The 26254-nt window shown below is 40.2% G+C and overlaps 1 protein-coding gene across 24 annotated transcripts in view; it reads left to right on the forward strand.

The window, feature by feature from the left end:
* DST (dystonin) overlaps nt 1-26254 on the forward strand; it is a 520502-nt gene that overhangs the window by 279889 nt on the left and 214359 nt on the right. For 21 of the 24 annotated variants that reach the window (XM_038771967.1, XM_038770518.1, XM_038770592.1 and 18 more), the window contains 7 exons: nt 15938-16050; nt 16145-16251; nt 17940-18059; nt 20084-20179; nt 20267-20394; nt 25047-25140; nt 25920-26074. In XM_038771967.1, the coding sequence (XP_038627895.1) occupies nt 15938-16050; nt 16145-16251; nt 17940-18059; nt 20084-20179; nt 20267-20394; nt 25047-25140; nt 25920-26074 (813 nt within the window). Of the gene's footprint in view, nt 1-15937; nt 16051-16144; nt 16252-17939; nt 18060-20083; nt 20180-20266; nt 20395-24666; nt 24924-25046; nt 25141-25919; nt 26075-26254 lie in introns of those variants that run through there. The other 3 variants (XM_038771810.1, XM_038771881.1, XM_038771493.1) reach the window with 2 other exon arrangements.

The raw sequence follows: 26254 nt of genomic DNA on the forward strand, positions 1-26254 counted from the left end.
TCTAGATAAAAAGGGACCATTAATTAGTATAAGTAGCTCCCTGTTGATATCCAGATATCCTGTGGAATCTTTCTCCTTTCCTTTCACTCTCCCCCAAGCAATATAGGCCTAATATTAAAGAGGCAAAATGCCTACACCCAGTGACACAGCCGTGGGTGGGTCAACTACATGAACATGTTCATTTGTAGGAAAAATAACATTTCATTGGTTAGTGTAAGGTGTTGGCTTCTGGTGACCACACAGAGCATGTTAGGCCTGAACATGTTTTGTTCCAGTAAGAAGGTGAACAGTCACAGTGGGCCATATGTTTGAATTATGGTATCGTGGTAGTGCTGCTTGGCCGCAAACGTGATACCTTTCTTGGACAGGTCTTCCTTCCCCAGTGATTGTTTTTAGTTCTCCTGTTTTAGTCCAGGTGAATATTTGCTCTCTCTCCTCCTGGCTTCATGCTAAGCTTTCTGTTTGGATGCTTTTCATACATGAGGTGCTTAGTAAATACTGTTAGGATAATGGTTTGATTTAATTCCTACCTCAATTCTGAATCACCATATATTGCTGTATCTACTAAAAGACTTCATGACTTCACTATCTTTTTAATTACCCCAAGTTCATCTCAATGAAGTCTCTCTTCTATCTTTACTATTATACCTCCTTTAAGCTGAATGTTGCCCTAGTTCCCCAGACTTTTCCATAAACAGGCTATTGTTGCATTTTCGGTTTTATAAGAAAAAGTAGAATCAAATTCTCCTCTTTCAGACTAGTGGACTGGCTGACTCGTCACTTGAAAAACTGGTTTGGAGTTCCCTTGCTGATTTTTAGTTGTTGTGACTGAATTGCTTTAGTACTGGATGCAAAACGTACTATATTCTTTCAGTTCTTTTTCCTCTTTCACCCTTGACTGTTTTGTGTCTATAAATTTTGACTGGTGCCTTCTGAGAAGCTGAGTTTTACTAGGGTGCTGTTTGAAACAACTACATTTCAGAGGTGAAGGAGCTTCAAAGGTGGTGGGGATGCCATAGGTATTTTTGATCAGTGCTGTAAATACAATTGATTGATATTTATTGAAAATCTACTAAGAAAAGCAAAGCACGTTCCCCACTCTCAAGGTGCTTACATTCTAATGACCCAGAGAGGTAGACAAATAGCAAGAGTTTGGGGAGTAACAAGGATATAACTGACAGTAGTGTACATCAATCAATCAATCAATAGTATTCGTTGAATTCTTCTGATATGCAGAACACTATACTAAGTGCTTGAAAGAGTAGAGTAGACAGTAGACAAATTCTCTGCCCAGAGTGAGCTTACAGTCTAGACAGGGAGACAGACATTGATATAAATAAATTACAGATATGTACATATGTGCTGTGGGGCTGAGGGCAGCAGAATGAATAAAGGGAGCAAATCAGGGTGATGTAAAAGGAAGTGGAAGCAGAGGAAATGATAGTTTAGTTAGGGAAGACGAGGAGATGTGCCTTCAATAAGGCTTTAAAGGTGGTGATAGTAATTATCTGTTGGATATGAATAGGGAGGCTGTTCCAGGCCAGCGGCAGGGTGTGGATGGGAGGTTGGTGGTGAGATATATGAGACCAAGGGAAAGTGACTAGGCTGACATTAGAGGAGCAAAGTGTGTGGGCTGAGAGCAGTGAGGTAGGAGCCGGCAAGGTGAATGAGGAGGGAACAAGTTAATAAAGTAATTTGAAGTTGATTGTAAGGAGTTTTTGTTTGATGTGGAGGTGGATGGGCAACTACTGGAGGTTATTGAGGAGTGGGGAAACACGGACTGAATGTTTCTGTATAAAAATGATTCAGGCAGCAGATTGCAGTATGGACTGGAATGGGCAGAGACAAGAGGCAGGGAAGTCAGCAAGGAGGCTGATATTGGAGAAGCAGCATGGCTTAGTGGAAAGAGCCCGGGCTTGGGAGTTAGAGGTCGTGGGTTCTAATCCCAGCTCCACCACTTGTCTGCTGTGTGACTTTGGGCAAGTCACTTGACTTCTCTGTGCCTCAGTTACCTCATCTGTAAAATGGGGATTAAGACTGTGAGCCGCACGTGGGACAACCTGATAACCTTGTATCTACCCCAGTGCTTAGAATATTGCTTGGCACACAGTAAGTGCTTAACAAATGCCATCATTATTATTATTAAGATGGGATAGGTTAAGTGCTTGTATTAATGTGGTAGCAGTTTGGGAAGGAAAGCATAGAATTGTGCAATGTTTGGGAAAGTTGAACTGACAGGATTTAGCAACAGATTGAATATATGGGTTGAATGAGAGAGATAAGTCAAGGATAACGCCAAGGGTGAGGGCATCTGAGACAGGAAGGATGGTGGTGCGGTCTACAGTGATTTGAGTGGGAAGATAAATAGTTCTTTAATGGACAGGTTAAGTTTGAGGTGATGGTAGGACATCCAAGTAGCGGTGTCCTGAAGGCAGGAGGAAATGTTAGACTACAGAGAGGGAGAGTGATCAGGGCTGTAGATGTAGGTTTGGGAATCATCTGCATAGAGATGATAGTTGAAGCCATAGGAGTGAATGAGTTCTCCCAGGGAGTGGATGTAGATAGAGGAGAGAAGGGGATTCAGAACTAAACCTTGAGAGACTCCCAGAAATATTTCAGGACAAATAGCTAAATAAAAAGCTGATACACATACACTAATATGCAGGAATTATGAACACATAGTAATAATAATAACTGTGTATTTAAGTGCTTACTCTGAGCCACTGTACTAAGCACAGGGATAGATATAAGCAAATCGGGTTGGACACAGTCCTTGTCCTACATGGGGCTCACAGTCTCAATTCCCATTTTACAGGTGAGATAACCGAGGTACAGAGAAGTGAAGTGACTTGCCCAAGGTCACACAGCAAAGTGGTAGAGCCAGGATTAGAGCCCATGACCTTCTGATTCCCAGGCCTGTGCTCTAATCACTATGCCATGCTGTTTCTCGTGAATAAGAACTGTGGGCTGAGGGAGGGGTGAATATCGAATACTCAGAGGTTAAAGATCCAAGTTCAGAGTCAATGCTGAAGAGAGAGGGAGTCAGGGAAAAGAGGGCTTAATTGAGGAAGGCCTCTTGGAGGAGATGTGACCTTAAGGCTTTGAAGATGGAGGGACTGGTGGTCTGGCATTATGAAGTGGTTGGAGTTCCAGACCAGAGGGAGGACTTGGGAAAGAGGTCTGCAGCGAGGTAGGTGAGATCAAAGCCAAGTGAGCAAGCTGGCACAAAGGAGTGAGTCAGTCTTATTTATTGAGCATTTACTGTTTGCAGGGCACTGCATTGTGCACTTGGGACAGTAGAATTGGGAGACATGTTCCCTGACCACATGAGCTTACAGCCCAGAGAGAGAGAGACAGACAGTGATACAAATAAAATAAGCATATCTAAGTGCTATGTGGCTGAGTGGGCTGAATAAAGGGTACAGAACCGAGTTGCAAGGGTGAAGCAGAAGGGAGTAGGAGAAGAGGAAATCAGGAATTAGTCATGGAAGACTTCTTGGAGTTGTGCTTTTAATAAGGTTTTGATGGTGGGGAGAGTGATCACTGATCAGACCACTGCAAGTCTAGTGGTTCTCAGCTGTTTGAAATGGGAATCCCTCGAGTTTGATCTGTAATTTATTTTATTGGGTGTCTCCCCCTCCAGCTTGTATACTCCTTGTGGGCAGGGATCAACTGTATTACATTGTACTCCCCCAAGCACTTAATAAAGTGCCATGTGCTATTATTCCACCTTGACTATTTCATCAGTATCCTTGCTGAACTCCCTTCCTCCTGTCTCTTCCCACTCCAGTCCATATTTCACTCTGCTACCTGCCATTTTTCTAAAATAATAAACCATTCAATCCATGCAATCCCTTTCCTCAAGATTCTCCAGTGGTTGCCCATCCACTTCCACATCAAACTTTACCTCGCTGATTTTCCACCACAATCCAGTATGCACATTTCATTCTTCTAATACCAATTTACTCATTGTACCTTGATCTCACCACCAACTAATTGTCCGCATCCTCCCTCTAACCTGGAATTTCCCCATCCCCTCCATGTACAACAAACCACCTCTCTCCCCACCTTCAAAGATTTATCACATCTCCTCCAAGAGGCCTTCCCCAGATAAGCCCTCTTTTTCTCAACTCTCCTCTCCCATCTTTTTAACTATGCACTTGAATCTGTACCATTGAAGCACTTGATATTCAATCCACAGCACTACATATCCATAATTTGCTTATTTAAATTTATATCTCTCTCCCCTTCCACACTGTAAGCTTCTTGTGGGCAGGGAACATATAATAATAAATAGTAATGATTACAGTACTTGTTAAGTGCTTGCTATATGATGAGCACTGGAGTACATACAAATTAATCAGGTTGGACCCAATCCCTGTCCTACATAGGGTTCACCGTCTTATCCCTATTTTACAGATGAGGTAACTGAGGCCCAGAGAACTTAAATGACTTGCCCAGGGTCACACAGCAGGCATTTGCCAGAAGCAGGATTAAAACCTAGGTCCTTCTGACTCCCAGTCCTATGCTCTATCCACTAAGCCATGCTGCTTCCATAGCTATCGCCTTCGTTGTATGGTACTTTTCCAAGTGCTTAATGCAGTGATTCGTCGATTCATAATAATAATAATAATTATGATATTTGTTAAGTGCTTACTATGTACCAAGCACTGTTCTAAGTGCTGGGGGAGATACAGGGTTATCAGTTTATCCCGGGTGGGGCTCACAGTCTTAATTCCAATTGTGCAGATGAGGTAACTGAGGCACAGAAAAGTTAAGTGATTTGCCCAAAGTAACACAGCTGACAAGTGACAGAGCCGGGATTGGAACCCACGACCTCTGACTCCCAAGCCCATGCTCTTTCCACTAAACTAAGCTGCTTCTGGTTCATTCATTCAGTTGTATTTATTGACCGCTTACTATGTTCAGAGCACTGTACTGAGCGCTTGGAAAGTACAATACAGCAATAAAGAGGGACAATCCCTGCCCACAATGGGCTTACAGTCTAGAGATGGGGAGACAGACATCAAAACAAGTAAACAGGCATCAATATAAATCAACAGAATTATAGATTTATGCACATATACATAGTGCTGTGGGGCAGGGAGAGAGAGGGAAGAGCAAAAGGAGCGAGTTGAGGTGATGCAGAAGGTGGGGGAGCTGAGGAAAAGGGGGCTTTGTGTGGGTTCTGCACACAGTAAGCATTCAGTAAACACCACTGGTAGTCCACAGAGTACACCCTCAGTATATACCATTGATTGATAGGTCTTGGCTAGTGATTCAGCTACTCATGAAGATCTCATGGATTGCCCTTTTCAAACTGTTTAGAATCAATAGATTTGAATTTATCTATACCCCAGGAAAATTCTACATACCTATGAGATCTAAAAGCTTCCATTCCATTAATTAGGTGTGTGGAGTTTATGAGGAAGGGAGTGGTTCATTGTTGATCCCGAAAGAATTGGAACGTACTCACTAGGGAGAATCGGCATCCAGCCTGGGCTTAATTTGATGATCGTACATAGATGAAAAAGTGATGACACTTGATTTGCAAGTACTCAGCTTTAAGCACATGTGATTGTATTAAGTAGTATGTCTTCTTCAGTTCTCACTCTTTTCTAGTTCTGTCATGTCTCTTTCCCTCAAGTGCAGGGTAAAACTGCTTAATAATGAGTATGGCATTTCAGTCAAAGCAAGGGGCATAATCCCAACTAGAGAGCAATAGAATCGAGCACTGTAGATCAATGCTATAATTATTATTGTCTTTCAGTAGGCAATTAACTATTCTTTGCTCATTTTGGGCACTGCTGTTAGACACACACACACACACACACACACACACATCTATCTCAGAGAACTTCACTTGCCATTGGTAAAATGTAGTGACAGTGGATATAAACTGCCAATGGGCAATCCTGAATAATAAACCAGTAATCTGAAAAAAGCCTTCTTCATGATCCACGTTAAGTAAACAAGCAGTTTTATTAATTGCCTTCTAGTCACGGGCAGCAAAAAAATAACACTGCCTCCCTGTGTCAGCAAATTCCATTTTGAAAATACTGTGCAGGAATAGCAAGTTTAATAGCCCAAACCAACAACATATAGGAGTGGCTTTACATCCGTTTCAGATGCTCTTCTTGAAGTTCAGAGAGGTTGCTTTGGAACATCATATAAATACTGTACTGAATTAGATAATGCACTGAGAATGGAAAGGGCGAAAGTCAAAATGGGAAAAATTCCCTTGCAGTTCTCGAGACTTTATAACTTGCAGCTATTCCCAGAATGTGCAAAGGTCAGCATTTTGTCCGTGATCACCATTAATAAAGTAAAAGTCCACAGTCACATAGGGTTTGACCATGTCTAAAAAAACAAACGAAATAGATGACATGGTCTTTGTTCACTAGGGGCTAATGCTTACATATGTAAGCATGTGTACCTATGTACACATGTAGTGTATGGCCTAGGTTATACAAATAGTGATAGCCATAGCTCACAGACGATAATGATAATAATAATAATGATAATAACGGCATTTGTTATGTGCTTATTATTTGTTGAGCACTGTTCTAATCGCTGGGGTGGATACAAGCTAATCAAATTGGACAAAGTCCTGGTCCCACATGGGGCTCACGGTTTTAATCCCCATTTTACAAAAAAGGTAACTGAGGCACAGAGAAGTTGTTACCCAAGGTCACATAGCAGACAAATGGCAGAGCCGGGATTAGAACCCTGGTCCTTCTGACTCCCAGGCCTGTGCTCTTTCCACTAGGCCATGCTGGGTGGCAAAATATTTATTTTTTAAATGGTATTTGTTAAGCACTTCCTATATGCCAGGTACTGTACTAAGCTCTCGGGTCAATACAGGATAATCGGGTTGGACACAGTCCTTGTCCTACATGGGACTCGCAGTCTTCATCCATTATGTGCAGGGAACATGTCTGCTTATTCTGTTGAATTGTACCTCCCAAACACTTAATACAGTGTTCTACACATAGTAAGTGCTCAATAAATATGATTGATGGATTCATCCGCATTTTAGAGATGAGGTAACTGAGGCACAGAGAGGTCAAGTGACTTGCCAAAGTTCACACATCAGGCAAGTGGCAGAGCTAGAACTAGAATCCAGGTCTTCTGACTCCTAGTCTTGTGCTCTTTCCACTTGGCAACACTGCTTTTCTGTCTCTGCTTCTAATTTTGTTGTCCTCTCCCAAGCACTTTAGTTCATTGTGCTGCAGAGTAAGCACTCAATAAATACTACTGACTGTACTGTAGCAAGTGCTTGGGAAAGGACAACAGAAGTCTGAAGGATGTTTTCTGCCTGCAAAGAGCTCCCACTTGAACAGGGGAGACAGGCATCGATATTTTCAAGCAGAGAGATGCATTTTGGCGACAATGCCATGATATGGCTTGAGTCTAGACTCTTGTTGGTCATCCAGACTTACCCGATTTGGCATTACTTTCTAGGAACCTTCCCCAAAGAGGTGTGGAGAGCAGCCTGTGAAGGGCTCCTTTACCATCTTCTGTACATTCCTCTCAGTAACGTGCTAGGAGGAATTGTGTCTGGTCTAAAAATCGGTCCTTACCTGCTGTACCTTAGCACAGCCCTGCCCCTCTGCTGCCTTACACTTTCATCTTGCTGCTTTGTTACCTAACCTAACCTGGTGGCCTGAGAAAAGGGGAAGGTGGAAGTTAGTATTCATATTCTAAAGGATCTTGGACTTTAGTCCTAGATTTTGTCTTCTTGGTCTCTGCTTCCCTCTCCTAGTTAATTTCTTTGGACTTGAGTGATGATGGTGATAATCAAGTTAAAGGACATTTAAAGACACTGAGACGGGGAACACATTTAAAGTAGTGTTGTGGCAAGGGGTTCTTAGACCTAGTACCCTTTTTTATGGGTTCCGTGGAGTGGCTTGCTTCCCCCACTTGTACAAGCTGGAATTGTATGTGACACAGAGAACCACCTAACTCCTTGATGAAGCACAAGTAATGTTGTTGTTTTTTTCCACATAGAATTTTTAAGTGCCTACTTGATTCAGGACCATTCTAAATGCTAGTAGATAGAAATGATAAAGGTTGGGCCCAGTCCCTGTCCCACATGGGGCTCACAGTCCAAATAGTTACTTGAATAAACACATATTTGCATTATTTATAGATCGATTGTTTGGGCACTTTGTACCAATGGCTGAATGAGTAGGACATTGTTTGAAGGACATGGAGGGCTACATGGAGGAGGAATAGTGAATTCCTTTGTGGTATGGTTGTTTTCATCAATTTCAAAACATATTTTGTATTTAGTAAAATCTCTCTCTAGGCAATCTACAAAATTCCTCATTGGACAGCTTTATATTTTGTCTTTGTTTTAGGTCTCAGGTTCACATAATAATAATTGTGACATTTGTTAAGTGCTTACTAGTAGCCAGGCACAGTATTAAGTGCTGGGGTAGATATAATCAAATCAGGTTGGACACAGTCTCTGTCCCACATGGGGCTCATAGTCTTATTCCCCATTTTACAGATAAGGTAACTGAGGCACAGAAAAGGTAAGTAACGTGCTCAAGGTCACACAACAGGTAGGTGGCAGAAGTGGGATTAGAACCCAGGTCCTCTGGCTATCAGACTCGTGCTCTTTCCACTAGGCCAGACTGCTCGTTCTGGCATAGTTTTACTTTATTTTTATAATTTTCTTCCCCTTAAAAAATATTTACCCATCTTTTCCCATAGTCTTATTGACTACTGATGCAAGTAAAGTATTCGGCTATTGTTAAAAATTGTGAAAGGTGGTAATTGTAAGCTTGAGAAGATGCCTTATATTTCCAGCCCCGTTTTTCATAACCCACAAAATTGCCCATATAATCCAGTAAATTGGAAGATTGACTTGTCTTTTCATCTGTAGCCTTTTTTTGGTGCATTTCCCCTCTCTAGACAAGCCTCCTGCCTCTTCAAGGCACCTCTGAAATTCCAACTCATGCAGAAAACCTTCCTAGACTAGGGGTGGGATGAGAACTTCCACATTGTTGTACTAATCTTTTAAGATTCCAAGGGATGCTAGCTCTGGCAGCAGCATATCTTTTTTTTTTTGCCTTCCTCCTCTTCTCCGCTTATTCAAGCCATCCTACCAGTTGTCTCCCTCTTGCCTACTTCCTATTTTTCCCTACTATCCCTCAACATGTTCTCTTTGCTGTTTCCCACCCAACCTCCTAAATGTTCCTTGCTCCTACTCTCCCATCTCTGACCCATCATTATGTATGCCCACGCTTCTGCAAAGAACCCTATTCGTACTCAGATCACCAGGCCATGTCTCTCCCTAAATCCCCATGCCCTTTACCAGATTTATCAGATAATCCTGTTCACTATGCAGTGACATTCTACCTCTTACCTCACCACACCAAACCCTCTTCCTCCCCACACCTACATCTCCACTGGAAGAATGATATAATTCTAACAGGAGGTGGATGCTTCCTTGTGACCATCCTTTCTGTCCATCAGTCTTTATTAAGTGTCTACTGTGAGCTGACTACTAATGTATACTAAGTACTTGGGAAGAGTACAGAAAAATTGAAGATGCAACCCCTGTCCTCAAAGTGCATAATCAATCCATCAATCATATTTCTTGAGTACTTACTATGCAGAGCACTATAACAGAGTTGGAAGACGGGTTCCCTGCCCACAGTGAGCTTACAGTCTAGAGAGGGAGACTGACATTAATATAAATAAATAAATCATGCATATGTACGTAAGTGCTGTGGGGCTGAGGGAGGGGTGAATAAGGGTGCAAATCCAAATGCAAGGGCAGGTCACAAAAAGACAGTCACAGTTATATGCAGAAGTCAGTCAATCCATCAGTGGTGTTTATTGAGTGTCTGCTGTGTACAGAACACTCAATAAGTGCTCGGGAAGTACAGTACAACAGAGTTGGTAGACATGCTCCTTGTCCTCAGGGAGATTGCTGTCTAGAGGAGAAGATAGACATTAAAAAATTTTTTGGTTATGTAAGTACAGCATGGCTTAGTGGAAAGAGCATGGGCTTAGGAGTCAGAGGATGTGGGTTCTAATCCCAGCTCCACCACTTGTCTGTTGTGTGACCTTGGGCAGGTCACTTAACTTTTCTGTGCCTCAGTTACCTCTGTAACATCTGTTACATCTGTAAAATGGGGATAAAGACTGAGAGCCCTATATGGGACAACTCAGTTACCTTGTATCTACCCCAGAGCTTAGAACAGTGCTTGGCACATAGTAAGCGCTTAACAAGTACTATAATTACCATTATTATTATCATTATTAAATAAGTGCTCTGGGGTATCAAGGGCATATAGGGTAAGCAGCATGGCATAGTGGATAGAACATGGCCCTGGGAGCCAGAAGGTCATGGGTTCTAATCTCGGCTCTGCCACTAGTGCTTTGCACATAGTAAGCGCATAACAAATACTATCATTATTATTATGTGGCCTTGGGCAAGTCACTTCACTTCTCCATGCCTGTTACCTCATCTGTAAATTGGGGATTAAGACTGAGAGACCCATGCAGGACTCGGACTGTGTCCAACCCTATTTCCTTGTAGCCACCCCAGCGCTTAGTACAGGGCCTGGCACATAGTAAGCACTTAACAAATATCACAATCATTATTACTATTATTATTTTTACACATCCAAGTGTATAGGTGACACAGAAGGGAGAGAGAGTAGGGGAAATGATGGCTATAGTCAGGAAAGACTTCTTAGCGGAGATGTGATTTTTTCCTAAGCTTTTGAAGGAGAAAGATGAGTTAAGTGCTTAAACAGTGGAGTAATTTGATGTGTACTGAGACACTACTAGTATAGTAATTCTGAGATGGCAGACTATTATGATCTTAGAAGAAGAAAGTTAATCAAGGAGGTATAATTTCAGAAGGGCTTTTGTACTGGTAAATTTGAAAAGGGAGGGAGTCCCAGGAGAAAAAAAAAGCTTTTAAACAAGGGATCAGAGACAGTAGAGATAAAACTGGACATAATGAGTAGAGATAAAACTGGACATAATGAGTATACATTCAATCATATTTATCAAGTGCTTACTGTGTACAGAGCACTGTAATAAGCACTTGGGAAAGTGCAGTACAACAATAAACAGGCATATTCCCTGCCCATATGGCAGAGTAGTGAGTAAATAGGTTGGAAGTCCAAAAGATAGGTCTTTTCCTTCTCACATCGCTTCCAAAGATTATCATTTTATGGGTGAATGTGGCTGCAAACTATCAAGTCTCCAATGAGACTATTTTCCAATTTCTGTCTCTGTCCTTTCAATTCTTAATCTATTCCCCCCTAACCTCTTAACATATATGCACGTCTCTATTAGACTTGGTATCTAACTGTTTGTAAATAGAATACTTTAGTCATGCTCTAGTTTATCTTCCAGTTGGTCTCTGAAACAGTTTCATGTTATGTAACTTGAATTTTTATTTTTTCTTGGTTTCTCCTGTATCCCATTGAATTATAAAATTGATTTCTTTAAATGCCTAGAATATCTTTTATGCTGAGTCTGACTAGTGATGCTCAATGAGTATTATAGGCAGGTTAGCTGATTGAGTTCTTGAGCCAAGCCCATTTTGTAAATATAACTCTATAATATTTAGCCATTGTGCCACCTAATATTAAAATCTCATTAAACTCCCAGAAGGCGGGTACTTCTTGCTTCTGTTGTACTTTCTCGAGAGTTTAGTCCATGCTTAAGATGCAGTAGGGGCCCAATAAATCTGCTTGATCGACTCTTACTCTGCACACAGTAAGTGCTCAATAAATATGATTGAATGAATGAATGTGGATTGAATGGATTTCTAGAAAACTGAGAGGAAAGACAGGATGCAGGCAGGATGCAATCACAAATGCTGGTGTAGATGCCCTACTCAATGGAGAGGATACAGATGAACTGAGTGGATGATTGGGTTTGGAAATGTTAACTTGGTAATCATTCTAACTGCATAGTATCAGAAGCTATCAGTAGAGCGGGTACTCTGATGGAGTTTTCCATCAAAAGTGCCTGGTGATCCTTTTGTTTAATGGTATTTGTTAGCACTTACCATGTGCCAGACACGGTTCTAATCTCTGGGGTAGATACAGCCGCAGCAGAACTGGAACTTGAACCCAGATAGGCACTTTATTAAATATTATTATTATTATTACTACTACCACTAATAATAATAATAATTTTTACCCACCCTCATCCCCTCAGCAGTTACACACATAGCTGTAATTGATTTATATTCATGTCTCTATCCTCCTCTAGACTTTGTGAGCAAGGAATGTGTCTACCAACTCTGTTTTACTCTCCCAAGCTCTTAATACGGTGCTCTGCACACAATAAGTGCTCAATAAATATGATTGATTTATTGATTGATTATTTCCCACAAGAACAATAGTAGGGATAATTCCAAGGAATTAGGGATTAAAGTAATACTCAAAATGAAATTTTATTGAATACACTATTGGGGAGGTGGCAGGATGAAAGATAAATGAAGAGGCTCAGTGGATGTCCATAAGAGCTAAAAGATTAAAATTTATAGTAGAATTTTATGATGTTTGGATTTATTTTTCTTTTTGGGGTTTTCATTTTTCATTGTTTTCTTTCAGTATTCTTCATTAGCCATGTATGTGTCATTTGTGTCAGTTTTTCAAAGGAGTAAAACTGTTGGACTTACATATTGTGCAGCATTTATATTTGTATTATAGTGTTAACTGTTGTAAAAAAATGGTGATTACTAAACTGACATTTGAGGCTACCTTTGGGGTGAAATGGCTGTCACTATGGTGGAAGTTTTATTCTTCTCACTCTGAGTTACCCTTCAATGACTCATTCATCGTTGCTGGAATTATGCAGTGTTTGCCTGCTTTTTAAATTTTTGTAATGTGAGTGTTCATGTAACAACTTGCTCTTTCTTGTTCTAAAAATTAGCTGGTTGAGGAGGTCCTGGCATCTATTTCTCCAGAAAGTAAGAATTTTATGGAAACAAGACAGAATTTTTTAAAAAAAGCATATAAATATTTACTCTTGTCTAGATTATGGCCCAGACTTGATCCAACATATTTCTGTATTTATAGGCAATCTCCATCTTTACAAAATCAATTCAAATAGATATGGCGAAGTTTATTTAGATATTTATTTTTTCTGGAGGGAAGGTTTTTCAGGGGCAGCATTAACTGTACAAGAAATAAAATAAGAGCCCCAAATTTATATATTTGGGTCATAGAGTGTGATAGGAACAAATGACCATATTAATTTTTTTCTGTCTTTACATTGTATATAATATACAACAAAAAATTAGGTATATATATATATACTCACACATATGAATGAAAAGAAATGCATTGCTTTCCAGCTCTAAAATATGTTAAGTCCACTTCTCCCGTTTTCTGAAGTGTAAATTCAGAGAAGCAGCATGGCTCAGTGGAAAGAGCTTGGGCTTGGGAGTCAGAGGTCATGGGTTCTAATCCCGGCTCCGCCAAATGTCTGCTGTGTGACCTTGGGCAAGTCACTTAACTTCTCTGTGCCTCAGTTACCTCATCTGTAAAATGGGGATTAAGACTGTGAGCCCCACATGGGACAACCTGATCACGTTGTATCCACCCCCCACCCCCGGCACTTAGAACAGGGCTTTACACATAGTAAGCGCTTAACAAATGCCATCATTATTATTATTGAGAAGTAGCGTGGCTTAGTGGAAAGAGCATAGGCTTGGGAGTCAGAGGTCATGGGTTCTAATCCTAGCTCCACTGCTTGTCAGCTATGTCAGCTTGGGCAAGTCACTTAACTTCTCTGTACCTCATTCATTCATTCAATCGTATTTATTGAGCACTTACTGTGTGCAGAGAACTGTACTAAGCGCTTGGGAAGTACAAGTTGGCAACATATAGATATGGTCCCTACTCAACAACTGGCTTACAGCCTAGAAGGGGGAGACAGACAATAAAACAAAACATGTGGACAGGAGTCAAGTCATCACAATAAATAGAAATAAAGCTAGATGCACATCATTAACAAAATAAATAGAATAGTAAATGTGTACAAGTAAATAGAGTAATAAATCTGTACAAACATATATACAGGTGCTGTGGGGTAGTTATCTCATGTGTAAAATGGGGATGAAGACTGTGAGCCCCACGTGGAACAACGTAATTACCCTTGTATCTTCCCCAGGGCTTAAAACAGTGCTTGGCACATAGTAAGTGCTTAACAAGTACCAACATTATTATTATAATTATTATTATTATTACTTTTCTGGCATTGTTCAGAGGCAAAAGTGTCTTAAAACTTGACGTAATTTTCTGTGAATGTTAGCTTTTCCCAGTGTAATTTTGCATTCTTGAAATCAAATGCCTTTCAAAATATGGGAGACTCTAAAGTTCATTTGGTATTCAGCTCTCCAATAATTCAGTACAACTTTTATATTATGATAGGATTATATTATAATTTATATTATAGCAGGGCTTTTACACTTCCAGCTTCCCTTAGTTTTGCCAAGTAGTGAAGCCCAGTGATGTTATACATGGTATCAATTTTACTTTTATTAATGTCCAATATCATATCTTACACCTTGCTTCCTGTCAGATTTTGGAAAATTCATGTAGTATGCAGTGACTGGTTAATTTGGCAAAACTTCATGTAGGTTCATACAGGCTTTGGTTTTTCTTCTTTCAAGTCAAAATTTAAAATGTGGAAACAATTTTACCGAGGAACCAAAGATAAAGTACTGGACTAAGACTTATATTGTCTTGTTTTTCATTATACCCTTGTTTTGTTAAACCTATAATGATAATAATAATTGTGGTATTTGTTAAGTTCTTTCTATGTGCCAGGCACTGAACTAAGCGCTAAGGTAGATACAAGGTAATTGGATTGGATATCAGGTCCCTGTCCCACATGGGGCTCACAGTCTTAATCTCCATTTTGCAGATGAGGTAACTGAGGCCCAGAGAAGTGAAGTGACTTTCCCATGGTCACACAGCAGACAAGTGGCGGAGCTGGGATAAGAACCCAGATCCTTCTGACTCCCAGGCCTGTGCTCTAGCCATTAGGCCATGCTACTTCTCTTACTCATTAAAGGGCAATTACTGAAATGAGATATTGTGAGAATTAATGACAGTCTTTTTGCAAAAGGGATTGATCATTCATTCATTTAGTCATATTTATTGAGCACTTCCTGTTTGCACAGAACTGTACTAAGCACTTGGAAAGTACAATTGGGCAACAAATAGAGACTAGCCGTACCCAACAACGGGCTCACAGTCTAGAAGACAGGCTCACAGTCTTGTAAGAAAATAACATTGTAGAAATCAGTTGAGCTGCAGAATGGCATGCAAAATTGGCAGTTGTCCCTCCTCTGAATATCTTCATCTTATAACCTCCCATCACCCTCAATAGAGAATATTCACCAAAATATCACTTTACTTATTGCTTTTATCTTTAGTCTACTCCCTGTGGCCGTTTCCTTCTGGCCATCTGAAAGCTTCTGCTTCAGTTTATCTCATATGGCTATCAGAAACCAAATATCTCCCTACAGCACTATTATTACTTCTTATACAGACACAGTGTTCTCAGAAAACCCCCAGAATTGCTCTTTAAGCAGATGTTGAATCAGTCAAGTTTATTTCAGTGTCTTAGCATTCCGTTTTCCATCAGGGGGTCTTTTTCGGTCTTTGAAAAATGAATGATTCAGGTGAGCTTTGATCTAAGGCAAGAACACACCAGTAAAGGCACATTTTCTTATTTTGGTCTCCAAATAATCTCAAAAGTCTTTGTTTAGGTGGTCAGCAGTGTTAAATATTGTATTTGCTTATATTCATTTCTGTTTTGAAGAAGAAACCATAAGCATGTTCTATGGCCTAACAAGACCGCCGAGGCACCAAAATATGCAGTTTTGCCTTGGTATGTAAGAAAAAGTATTAAGACATATAATTTGCTTTTCTTTTAGGCCGGACCTGATAGACATGAGTACCGTTGCTGTTCAAAGCAACCTTGCAAATTTAGAACATGCTTTTTATGTAGCAGAGAAAATTGGTGTCACAAGACTTCTGGATCCCGAAGGTAAGTTCTTTAGTAATCATTGCTACAAATTAGCTAGAATAGAAATCAATTCTAATGCTCCTGGAGAATAATTTGTATATATTTCTGCTCTTAGATGTTGACGTCTCTTCACCTGATGAGAAGTCAGTAATAACTTACGTGTCATCACTTTATGATGCATTTCCCAAAGTACCAGAAGGTGGAGAAGGAATCAATGCAAATGTAAGTCAGTGAGTATGTATTTGTTGCTCTGTATGATATTATTCTGTTGGTGAATGAGCAGGTGAAATTGTTTGCTAATTAATCCTTTAGCTGAAAACTTTCAGAAATTCAAAGCTTTCATTACAAATCTAAGCAAAAAAATTTGAGTTGAATCATTGTGATTATACAATTGATATTTAATTTTATCTTAGAGTTAAATTAAATTAATACAATGTAGCATTTGCTATTTAAAATATATAATGCTACCTTGGCTAGACCAACATGTTAAGACATTGTAAAAATTGCTCTTTTATTTTTAAAAAGTTGAATTTTGGAATTTCATTTTCTTGCTGCCATCTTAAATCTTTTAATTAGTTTTCCTCCTATATTTGCTTAAAATTCCCAAATCTCTTCAAATTTTGACTATGCCTTTGGTGAAAAAGGCATGAACTCAGATGGGTCTGGGAGTCAGAGGACTGGGATTCTAATACTGGCCCCGCCACTTGTCTGCTGTGTGACATTAAGCAAGTCACTAAACTTCTCTGTGCCTCAGTTCCTCAGTTAAATCCTACTCCTTCTTACTTTGACTGTTAGCCCCACATGGGAAAGGGTCTGTGTGTCCAACTGTATTTATCATGTACCCCAGTGCTTAGTACAGTGCTTGGCACTTAGTAAGTGCTTAACAAGGACCAAAATTATTATTGTTATCACAATCTAGGCCAGCCTTTATAAATGTTCCCCTTTTGGTCTAATGTCCCTGCCCAAGGCCATCTGAAACCATCTCTCACCAGGTTCACCAAGGGTATGGTTTATGGTTTTATGAATATATCTGTTTATTACATATGTACCTGTATATAGATGTAATATTAATCTATTAATATTAATGTCTGTCCCCCCTCTAGACTGTGAGCTTGCTGTGGGCAGGAATTTGTCTGTTGTTATATTGTACTCTTCCAAGCACTTAGTACAGTGCTTTGCACACAGGAAGCACTCAATCAATACAATTGAATAAATGAATTAATAAATGTTCAGTCTTGCTGAATCCTTTAAAGGCCCTCACTGTCTTTATCACCTCAAAGTATGAGTAACGCATGTCTCTGGCCATCTTTTAATCACTCCTATCTAAATATTAACACAGAAGAATTTCGCGAACTTTTGGGTGCAAATCTGAAGAGACTACAATGATATATTTTGACATTCCATTGGTCTGGAATCACTCCTATCTATAGTTATAGCTTTAACCCTTTTGTAATTTCATGTTTTCAGCTTGTCAATACCCCTTTTCAAAGTTCTTTTGTTATGCTCTTTTGGGTACACACCTGAAGCATTCTGGGTTCATTCATCACCTACCAACTATACTTCTTGTATTATTCACTTCAACTCTTACATATATATGTGTTTGTGTGCATATATATGTAAGTGTATGTATATATACATATATGTATGTATACACATATATATGTATGTATATATATATATATATATATGTATGTATTAGGTAGTAGATTGTCGGGAGAAGGTCCAATTCTTTTCTTCTTGTGTAGGGTGAATCCTGCAGGTGACAAGTCTTGCTCAATATCTATTAACTGAACAAGAGCAGGAAATACATTTATGTCTTAACTCCCAAATGATCTTGTTATTGAATTTTATAGAAGAACATGTTCTGTTTGTTCATATTTTCCTTCTCTCTTTTCTGGTGTTCATTATAGGATGTTGAAGTCAAATGGGTTGAGTACCAGAATATGGTGAACTACCTCATCCAGTGGATCAGGCACCATGTCACTATAATATCTGACCGGACATTTCCCAACAATCCCCTAGAACTAAAGGTGAGAGTTTCTGTTCAGAAAGGATACTTGCTCTATTTAAACATCACCTCTGAGACTGGGAAGTCCAATGAGGGATGTCTGTATCTTGTATCTATCCCAGCACTTAGTACAGGGCTTGGCAGGTTGCAAGAGCCTGACAAATATCAAGATTCTTCATATTATTATTATTTATTATCAATAATGAAAGAAATTGAAATACATCATTAGCTTTCACCACAAGCTTTTGGAGGCTTCTTTTGGCCAACCCTAGGAAAAGAGAAGCAGGATGGCCTAAAGGATAGCACATGGGCCTGGGAAGCAGAAGGACCTGGATTCTAATTCCAGCTCTGCCACTTGTCTGCTGTGTGACCTTGGGCAAGTCACTTAACTTCTCTGTACACCAGTTCCCTCATGTATAAAATGGGGATGGAGACTGTGAGCCCCATGAGGGACGTGGACTGTGTCCAACCTGACTAGCTTATATCTTCCCCAGCGGTTAACAGGTACCACGAAAAAAGAAGCGGGGTGGGGAACAGGTGGGAAAAGTCATCATCATCATCATCATCAATCGTATTTATTGCACCCTTACTGTGTGCAGAGCACTGTACTAAGTGCTTGGGAAGTACAAATTGGTAACATACAGAGACAGTCCCTACCCAACAGTGGTCTCACAGTCTAAAATGGGGAGACAAAACCAAACATACTAACAAAATAAAATAAATAGAATAGATATGTAGAAGTAAAATAAATAAATAAATAAATAGAGTAATAAATATGTACAAACATATATACATATATACAGGTGCTGTGGGGAAGGGAAGGAGGTAAGATTGGGGGGGGGATGGAGAGGGGGACGAGGGGGAGAGGAAGGAAGGGGCTGAGTCTGGGAAGGCCTCCTGGAGAAGGTGAGCTCTCAGTAGGGCCTTGAAGGGAGGAAGAGAGCTAGCTTGGCGGATGGGCAGAGGGAGGGCATTCCAGGCCCGGGGGATGACGTGGGCCGGGGGTCGATGGAGGGACAGGTGAGAACGAGGTACGGTGAGGAGATTAGCGGCAGAGGAGCGGAGGGTGCGGGGTGGGCTGTAGAAGGAGAGAAAGGAGTTGAGGTAGGAGGGGGCGAGGTGATGGAGAGCCTTGAAGCCCAGTCCTTGTAAGCCTTGGGCATTGACACGGTTGCCCCTCTCTGCCCCCTAAATATCATTCAACACTACCTCGTGTTTGTCAACAGGGGTTGCAAAGCAATAGCAGGAAGTGCCTTCAAAGGGCCTTGGGGACTCACTGCTCTCACTTAAGATAGTTTTCATTAGTTACAGTAAGGTGGGAAACACAACAACCTGCACAGTTGTTTCCCCAATGCAATATTTTCATTATGACCATGCGTTTCGTTTCTTTTTCCCTTTCAAATACATTTCTATCATGCATCCTGCTCATTTTGATCAGCTTCATCTATTCCCTTTTCCCATTTATTATCCATTAATATTTATGGGAGGCCTTTGTAGCACTCTACAAGGTTCATTGTTATTGTAGAAGTCCAATAAAAAGGCCATTGGTTACTGAGAAAAGTAAAAACTTTATTTTTCTAAGGAATTAATCATTTAAATAAGTATAAATTGAAGGAAATATTAATATAGAAGACTGATCATTATAAAGACTGATCATTATTTATATGACACTGGGCTGTGTTATGAACAAAGTTAGCATAATACATTATGACTTTCTTACATTTTGATAAATTTGACTCTTAAGGCATGTCTTCAAGGCTATAAACGGGCCATATGCTCCCCTGTGTTCACTCCTGGGAATTTCCCCAAAGTGGGCAAGTAGTTTTGCTTACAGAAATTCCAAAATGATGTAGTTAAACACTGGGGAAGAAGAAGGTTTAATATTTCAGCATCTGAAAATCTTGATTTTCCTTGTTGGGCTGGAAAATTTTCACTTGATCTTCAACAACACCAGCAATTGGCAGGTATTTTGATGAAATAAAAGAACAGTGGAAACAGCTTTGTGAAATCATTCCAGTATTCTTATTTTTTTCCATTTCATTTTAGGCACTTTACAATCAATATTTGCAGTTTAAAGAAACAGAAATTCCACCAAAGGAAATAGAGAAATCAAAAATCAAACGACTGTATAAATTGCTAGAGGTAAGCAATATTTTCTTCAGGCAGTGTCCCATTGATATTTTATTTTACTACGATTTTATCTTAATCTTACATTCTGTATTTTGCAAGGTTTGGATAGAGTTTGGACGAATCAAACTCCTGCAAGGCTACCATCCAAATGACATAGAGAAAGAATGGGGGAAACTCATTATTGCCATGCTAGAAAGGGAGAAGTTGCTTCGGCCAGAAGTAGAGAGGTATGTGAATATTTTAGCATAAGTTTTACTCTTGATTCTTAATTGTAGGTTATGCATTCTATTCAGTCAATCAATGAAATTTATTGAGTGCTTACTGTGTGCAGAACACTGGACTATGCACTTGGGCGAGTATAATTCAACAGAATTGGGAGATGTGTTCCCTGCCCAGAACAAACTTTATTGATATACTTTTCTTTAGACTGTTTTAGATTCATTTTTTGGGGATCATGATCAAAGGCTAGATTAAAGGGGTGCCCTTTTCAGGTGAATTATAGCTTCTGATAGGGCCAGACCTAGACCTACAGTCCGTCCAAGTAGGAAGAAGCAGTGGGGCCAACTGAGAATCAGCATGGTGTAGTGGAAAGAGCATGGGTCTGGGAGTGAGAAGACTTGGGTTCTAATCCTGGCTCTGATAATTGGGCAAGTCATTTCACTTCTCTGTAACTCAATTTCCTCAACTGTGCAATGGGGATTAAATACCTGTTCTCCCTTCTGTTCAGACTGTGAGTCCCATGTGGGACAGGGGCTTTGTCCAACCTCATTAGATTATTAGCTCCTTGTCAGCAGGTATCATGTCTCATGCTTCTGCTGTACTTTCCTAAGCACTTAGTATAGTACATTGAACACAGTAGATGCTCATTAAATACCTTTACTACTACTAATAATAATGATGATGGCTTTTGTTAAGTGCTTACTTTGTGCACTGGGGGGGATTCAAGGTGATCAGGTTGTCCCACGTGGGGCTCACAGTCTTAGTCCCCATTTTACAGATGAGGTAACTGAGGCTCAGAGAAGTTACGTGAGTTGCCCAAGGTCACACAGCAGACGTGTGGCAGAGCTGGGGTTAGAACCCATGACCTCTGACTTACAAGCCGGTGCTCTTTTCACTGAGCCACACTGCTTCTTCTTTACTACTATAATGTAAGCTTTCTTCAATGTAGGATTCTACAAGAACACAAATCTCATACTATACAAGAATTAGGAGTAGTCATTTTAGAGCTTTGATAGTATGATATATCACATAGTTCCTTCCATTCTTTCAAAGATTTGATCTTTGGAGGTGGAAGCATGATGCAAATCCATTCATCATAAGCATTAGGCATTCTTGATTCAAGAAACCTGAAATCAATCAATCCAACAATGGTATTTATTGAGTGCATACTGGTTTCACAGCAATGTACTAAGCCCTTGGGAAAGTACAATACAACAGAGTTGATAGATATGTTCTCTGTCCACAAGGAGCTTATGGTCTATAAGGGGAGACAGACATTAAAATAAATTACAGATAGGGAAAATAGAGGAGCTCAAAGTGGAGCATATTGCTGTCTCTTCCTGAGAACGTGAATATACCAGATGTTCTTTAACATGGGAATTGCTGGCACTTATAGAACTCCCACATCAAGGAAGAATGTCTTGAAGTACTCATCTTGTCAGATGCCTCACAGATATGCATACATACAACCATTTTTTTCCAATACTACATTTATTCAATGCTGGACATAAAGGCTGTATCCAGTTAGGCTCACAAGATGAGAATAATGTTTTCTAGATAAAATATATAGTGCAAACACACTTTCTGGCAGTACTGAGTGTACTTTGAAAATTATAAAGGAAAGCTAAAGATTTATTCCTCTTCCAGAGCTGTAAAAAATGCCCAGTTTTGCCACTGGGTCCAAACATTTAACAAATGGTGGATAGGTCAGGGATTTCCTAAGCGCATACTATGTGTCAAACTATGTAAACATATGTTCTAAGTGCTGGGAAATGTACAAATTGAATTGATTTATTTCAGTTTTCTTGAATCAAGAATGCCTAATGCTTATGATAAATGGATTTGCATCATGCTTCCACCTCCAAAGATCAAGTCTTTGAAAGAATGGAAGGAAATATGTGATATATCATACTATCAAAGCTTTAAAATGATTATTCTGAATTCTTGTGTAGTATGAGATTTGTGTTGTTCTAGAATCCCACATTGAAGAAAGCTTACATTATAGTAGTAAAGAAGAAGCAGCGTGGCTCAGTGAAAAGTGCACAGGCTTGTAAGTCAGAGGTCATGCGTTCTAACTCCAGCTCTGCCACATGTCTGCTGTGTGACCTTGGGCAAGTCACTTAATGTCTCTGAGCCTCAGTTACCTCATCTGTAAAATGGGGATTCTGACTGTGAGCCCCACGTGGGACAACCTGATCACCTTGTATCCCCCCCCCCGCGCTTAGAACACTGCTTTGCACACAGTAAGCGCTTAACAAATGCCATCATTATTATTAGTAGTAGTAGTAGTAAAAGTATGTAATGAGCATCTGCTGTGTTCAGTGTACTGTATTAAGTGCTTAGGAAAGTACAGCAGAAGCATGAGACATGGTCCCTGCTGGCAAGGAGCTAATAATCTAATGGGGAAGACAGACATAAAGATATTTTCACATGGGTCAGTCAGTACTTGGAGTGGCAGACAGTTGATCACATGTACGTAAAGACTGAGGGACGTTATCAATAAATATTTAAGTGCTAGTGGGTGACTTTTGGTATGATATGAGTTGGGTTTGGAGAATTAGAGGAACAGGTGGGATTTTAGGAGGGCTGTGAAAGTGGGGATAGCTGTGGTCTTTTAGCTGGGGAGGGAGTTCTTACTAGATAGGATCAGGTGAGAAAAGGGATGGAGAAGGGAGCTTTGAGAGTACGTGCAGCAAGGAGGTTGGCTTGGGAGGAAAGGAAAGTGAACTGGAGATTAAGGGGTGAAGAGGGAACTCTTCCACAATCGGACCCTATGTACATCCACATGAACATTTCTTTCGACGCCCATTATGTGTCTGTCTGTTTCCAGACAGATGTGCATTATCGGCAGAACATTCAGTGCTGCCTGTGGGTTGTCTCTGAAACATGAAGTGTAAACACATATGCTAGCTGAGTAGGATTCTTTTAAGAGCAAGAATTTGCGAACATTCAAACTGAGGCACACATTCCTCCCTAGCTACCAACAAAACAGAGGGTGTAACTTGTGATACAATGTAGTTTTCATGAAAATACAGCTCTTAGTTCATCAGTGGCACAAACTAGAAAACTGACATCACATTTAAGACCAAAGAACATTATGTCCTCACGTGGATAACTACCACCGGGTTAGAGTTTGGGCCTTTAAATTAAAATGATTCTGTTTATTTGATTTGCGTGGAAACTATTTGTAACGCTATTTAATGGCAAGGTTTTCTGTTTATTTACAACCTGTCAGACTTCCACTTGCCCCCTTGTTGGGAGAAATTTTCCACCAGAGCTCCAAAGCCATATCATGATTTTATGGGTGTGTAGTTTAAGAGGGTAGAATCAAGCATTTTTTAGAATGTCTCATTCCCAGAAGATGGATGGGTAGATCCCTTAGCTTTCATGATGTAACAAGTTTTTTGGCAGTAACTGTTCATCCCAGGTAATAGCTCATGGTATGGGGTGGAGAAGAGGTAGAGTCAGAGAAGAGCAACCCACATTCTTATGCCTCTGAGACAACAGGAGAGAAATAGGATAAGGCAAATGACACTTGTGAATTTTGCCTTTGTGTTTTGATTTAACCCCTTAGTTTTGGAAAGAACAGTCATGGTATTTGGAGGGGATTACTAATTAGAGCGATGCTTAAGGAGAGGAAACTCTGGCGAGAGCCACATAGGTCAAGTACGCAGGAAGCTGCAGGTCTACAGTTGTCTAGTGAATTTAGAGTCGGTCATCATCATCATCAATCGTATTTATTGAGCGCTTACTATGTGCAGAGCACTGTACTAAGCGCTTGGGAAGTACAAATTGGTGCACCAATGAACTCAGGACAAAAATTGCACTTCTAAAAATACTGACTGATCCCTTTTAACTAACTGTCAATTCTCCATTTCACAAGGGGTTGGGTAAACCTGGTTAAGCACTTAACATAAGCTGCAATTGAATGCTGTGCTCTCAACAGGTGATTGGTATTTGAGAATCATTTATCCAAAGTATCATTTATCCTTTGAACAGTTGGAGTTGTTTTGTTGCTCATGACATCCGATGACTCTCAGTTAAAGTATTTGGCATATCTTTTTTTTCAGTGACGCCCAAATCACCCTGATTAGTCCATACTTGTAGGGTTTTAAGGCAAGCCACAAAAGGCAAACCTCAACTGGAAAACGCATTGCTGTAGGCAAGATCTTTGAGAAGTGATCAGAATACTATTTGCTGCATGTTGAATATGCATGTTGAAGCTTATTTAAAGAAGCAGACCTGAAAGCGTTAGCTTTCAGAAGCATTTTTCTACCGCTGGAAGCTGTGCATTTTGGAGGGTTTTTGTTCATTCTGTTTTTCTGTCGTGCATCAATGCTCAAAGAAAGGATATCATCTTTGGAGTAAAAATGCACACCAGTAGTTACAGTTACCACAGCAGCGATTCTGTGTTCAGTAACACGACGAGCACTCGCACCAGCGTCGACTCCAGCGAGAACTTTCTCTCGGTGAATTGTGGCCCGACATTGATCAATTCTTGCATAAGCTTTGGCAATGACTCCCCTGAAGGACATAGGTACCTCAAAGCTCCATGAAGTTTAACATGGGTGTTTTTTTTTCCTCCCGATAAGCAGGAAATGAGAGTGACTGACAATAGTAGAGGGAAAATCCTCTAATTTTGTATTTTTTTTGTCCTTAGATTGGAAATGCTGCAACAGATTGCAAACCGAGTACAGAGAGACAGCGTATGCTGTGAAGACAAACTCACGCTTGCTCGGAAGGCACTGCAGAGCGTAAGTCAGCTGCCAGGGACTTGTTGTGGGGTGGGGTGAATTGGTTGAATTACATTATTTGGCTCTTATGATCATAATAATTGATTGCTGAATAGCTTTTTGTTTGAGATCCTTAAGGAAGCTGTTGTACATATAAGTTACTGAGCAGTTACAGTGTGCTGAGCACTGTGCCAAGCCTTGGGAAACACAAACGAGCAGCTTGGGCATTGTTCCTGACACACACAAAGCTTGTAATATAATAATAATAATGGTATTTGTTAAGCGCTTACTATGTGCAAAGCACTGTTCTAAGCGCTGGGGGGATACAAGGTGATCAGGTTGTCCCACGTGGGGCTCACAGTCTTAATCCCCATTTTGCAGATGAGGGAACTGAGGCACAGAAAAGTTAAGTGACTTGCCCACAGTCACACAGCTGACAATTGGCAGAGCTGGGACCCATGACCTCTGACTCCAAAGCCCGTGCTCTTTCCACTCAGTCATACTGAGTGCGGGAGGGCAGGCATAAAGGAAAAGGAAAAGTTATAAACAATTGAAGGTATTTAAGGAACTGAGAATTCAGAAATTTAGAAATATTATGGAAAAATAATCTTTGGGACTGGGAGAACTGGTTAGGAGTCTCACCACTTCACACTCTCTCCTCCTGGTGTACAAACAGTCCGCCTCTTTTTGGCAAAAAATTGGAATGGTGACATCTTTTAAACATAAAACAGTAGCCAATATTATTATTTCTTTGATCTGAGAATGTGACAGGTGTTGATAATTGTTATTTTAAATTGAAGGATTCCAAAAGGTTGGAGTCTGGGCTCCAGTTCCAGAATGAAGCAGAAATCGCTGGATACATTCTTGAATGTGAGACCCTTTTACGCCAACAAGTAATTGATGTGCAAATTCTTCTCGATGGAAAATACTATCAGGCAGATCACCTGGTGCAGAGGTGAGTGGACCATTTTGACCTGCCCTCCACGTATGAAGGAACTGGAGAAAATATATACATGCGCTCACAAGAACACTGTCACACAGTTGTCCTTTTATTCTCATGTGGAAAATTCACATATGAGAACGTGTGTGACTGAAAAGGTCAGTACAAGATCCAAAGTCCTGGCCACATTGGGCA

The sequence above is a fragment of the Tachyglossus aculeatus genome, chromosome 1 (assembly GCF_015852505.1).
Source record: "Tachyglossus aculeatus isolate mTacAcu1 chromosome 1, mTacAcu1.pri, whole genome shotgun sequence".
In the NCBI taxonomy this organism is placed as follows: domain Eukaryota; kingdom Metazoa; phylum Chordata; class Mammalia; order Monotremata; family Tachyglossidae; genus Tachyglossus; species Tachyglossus aculeatus.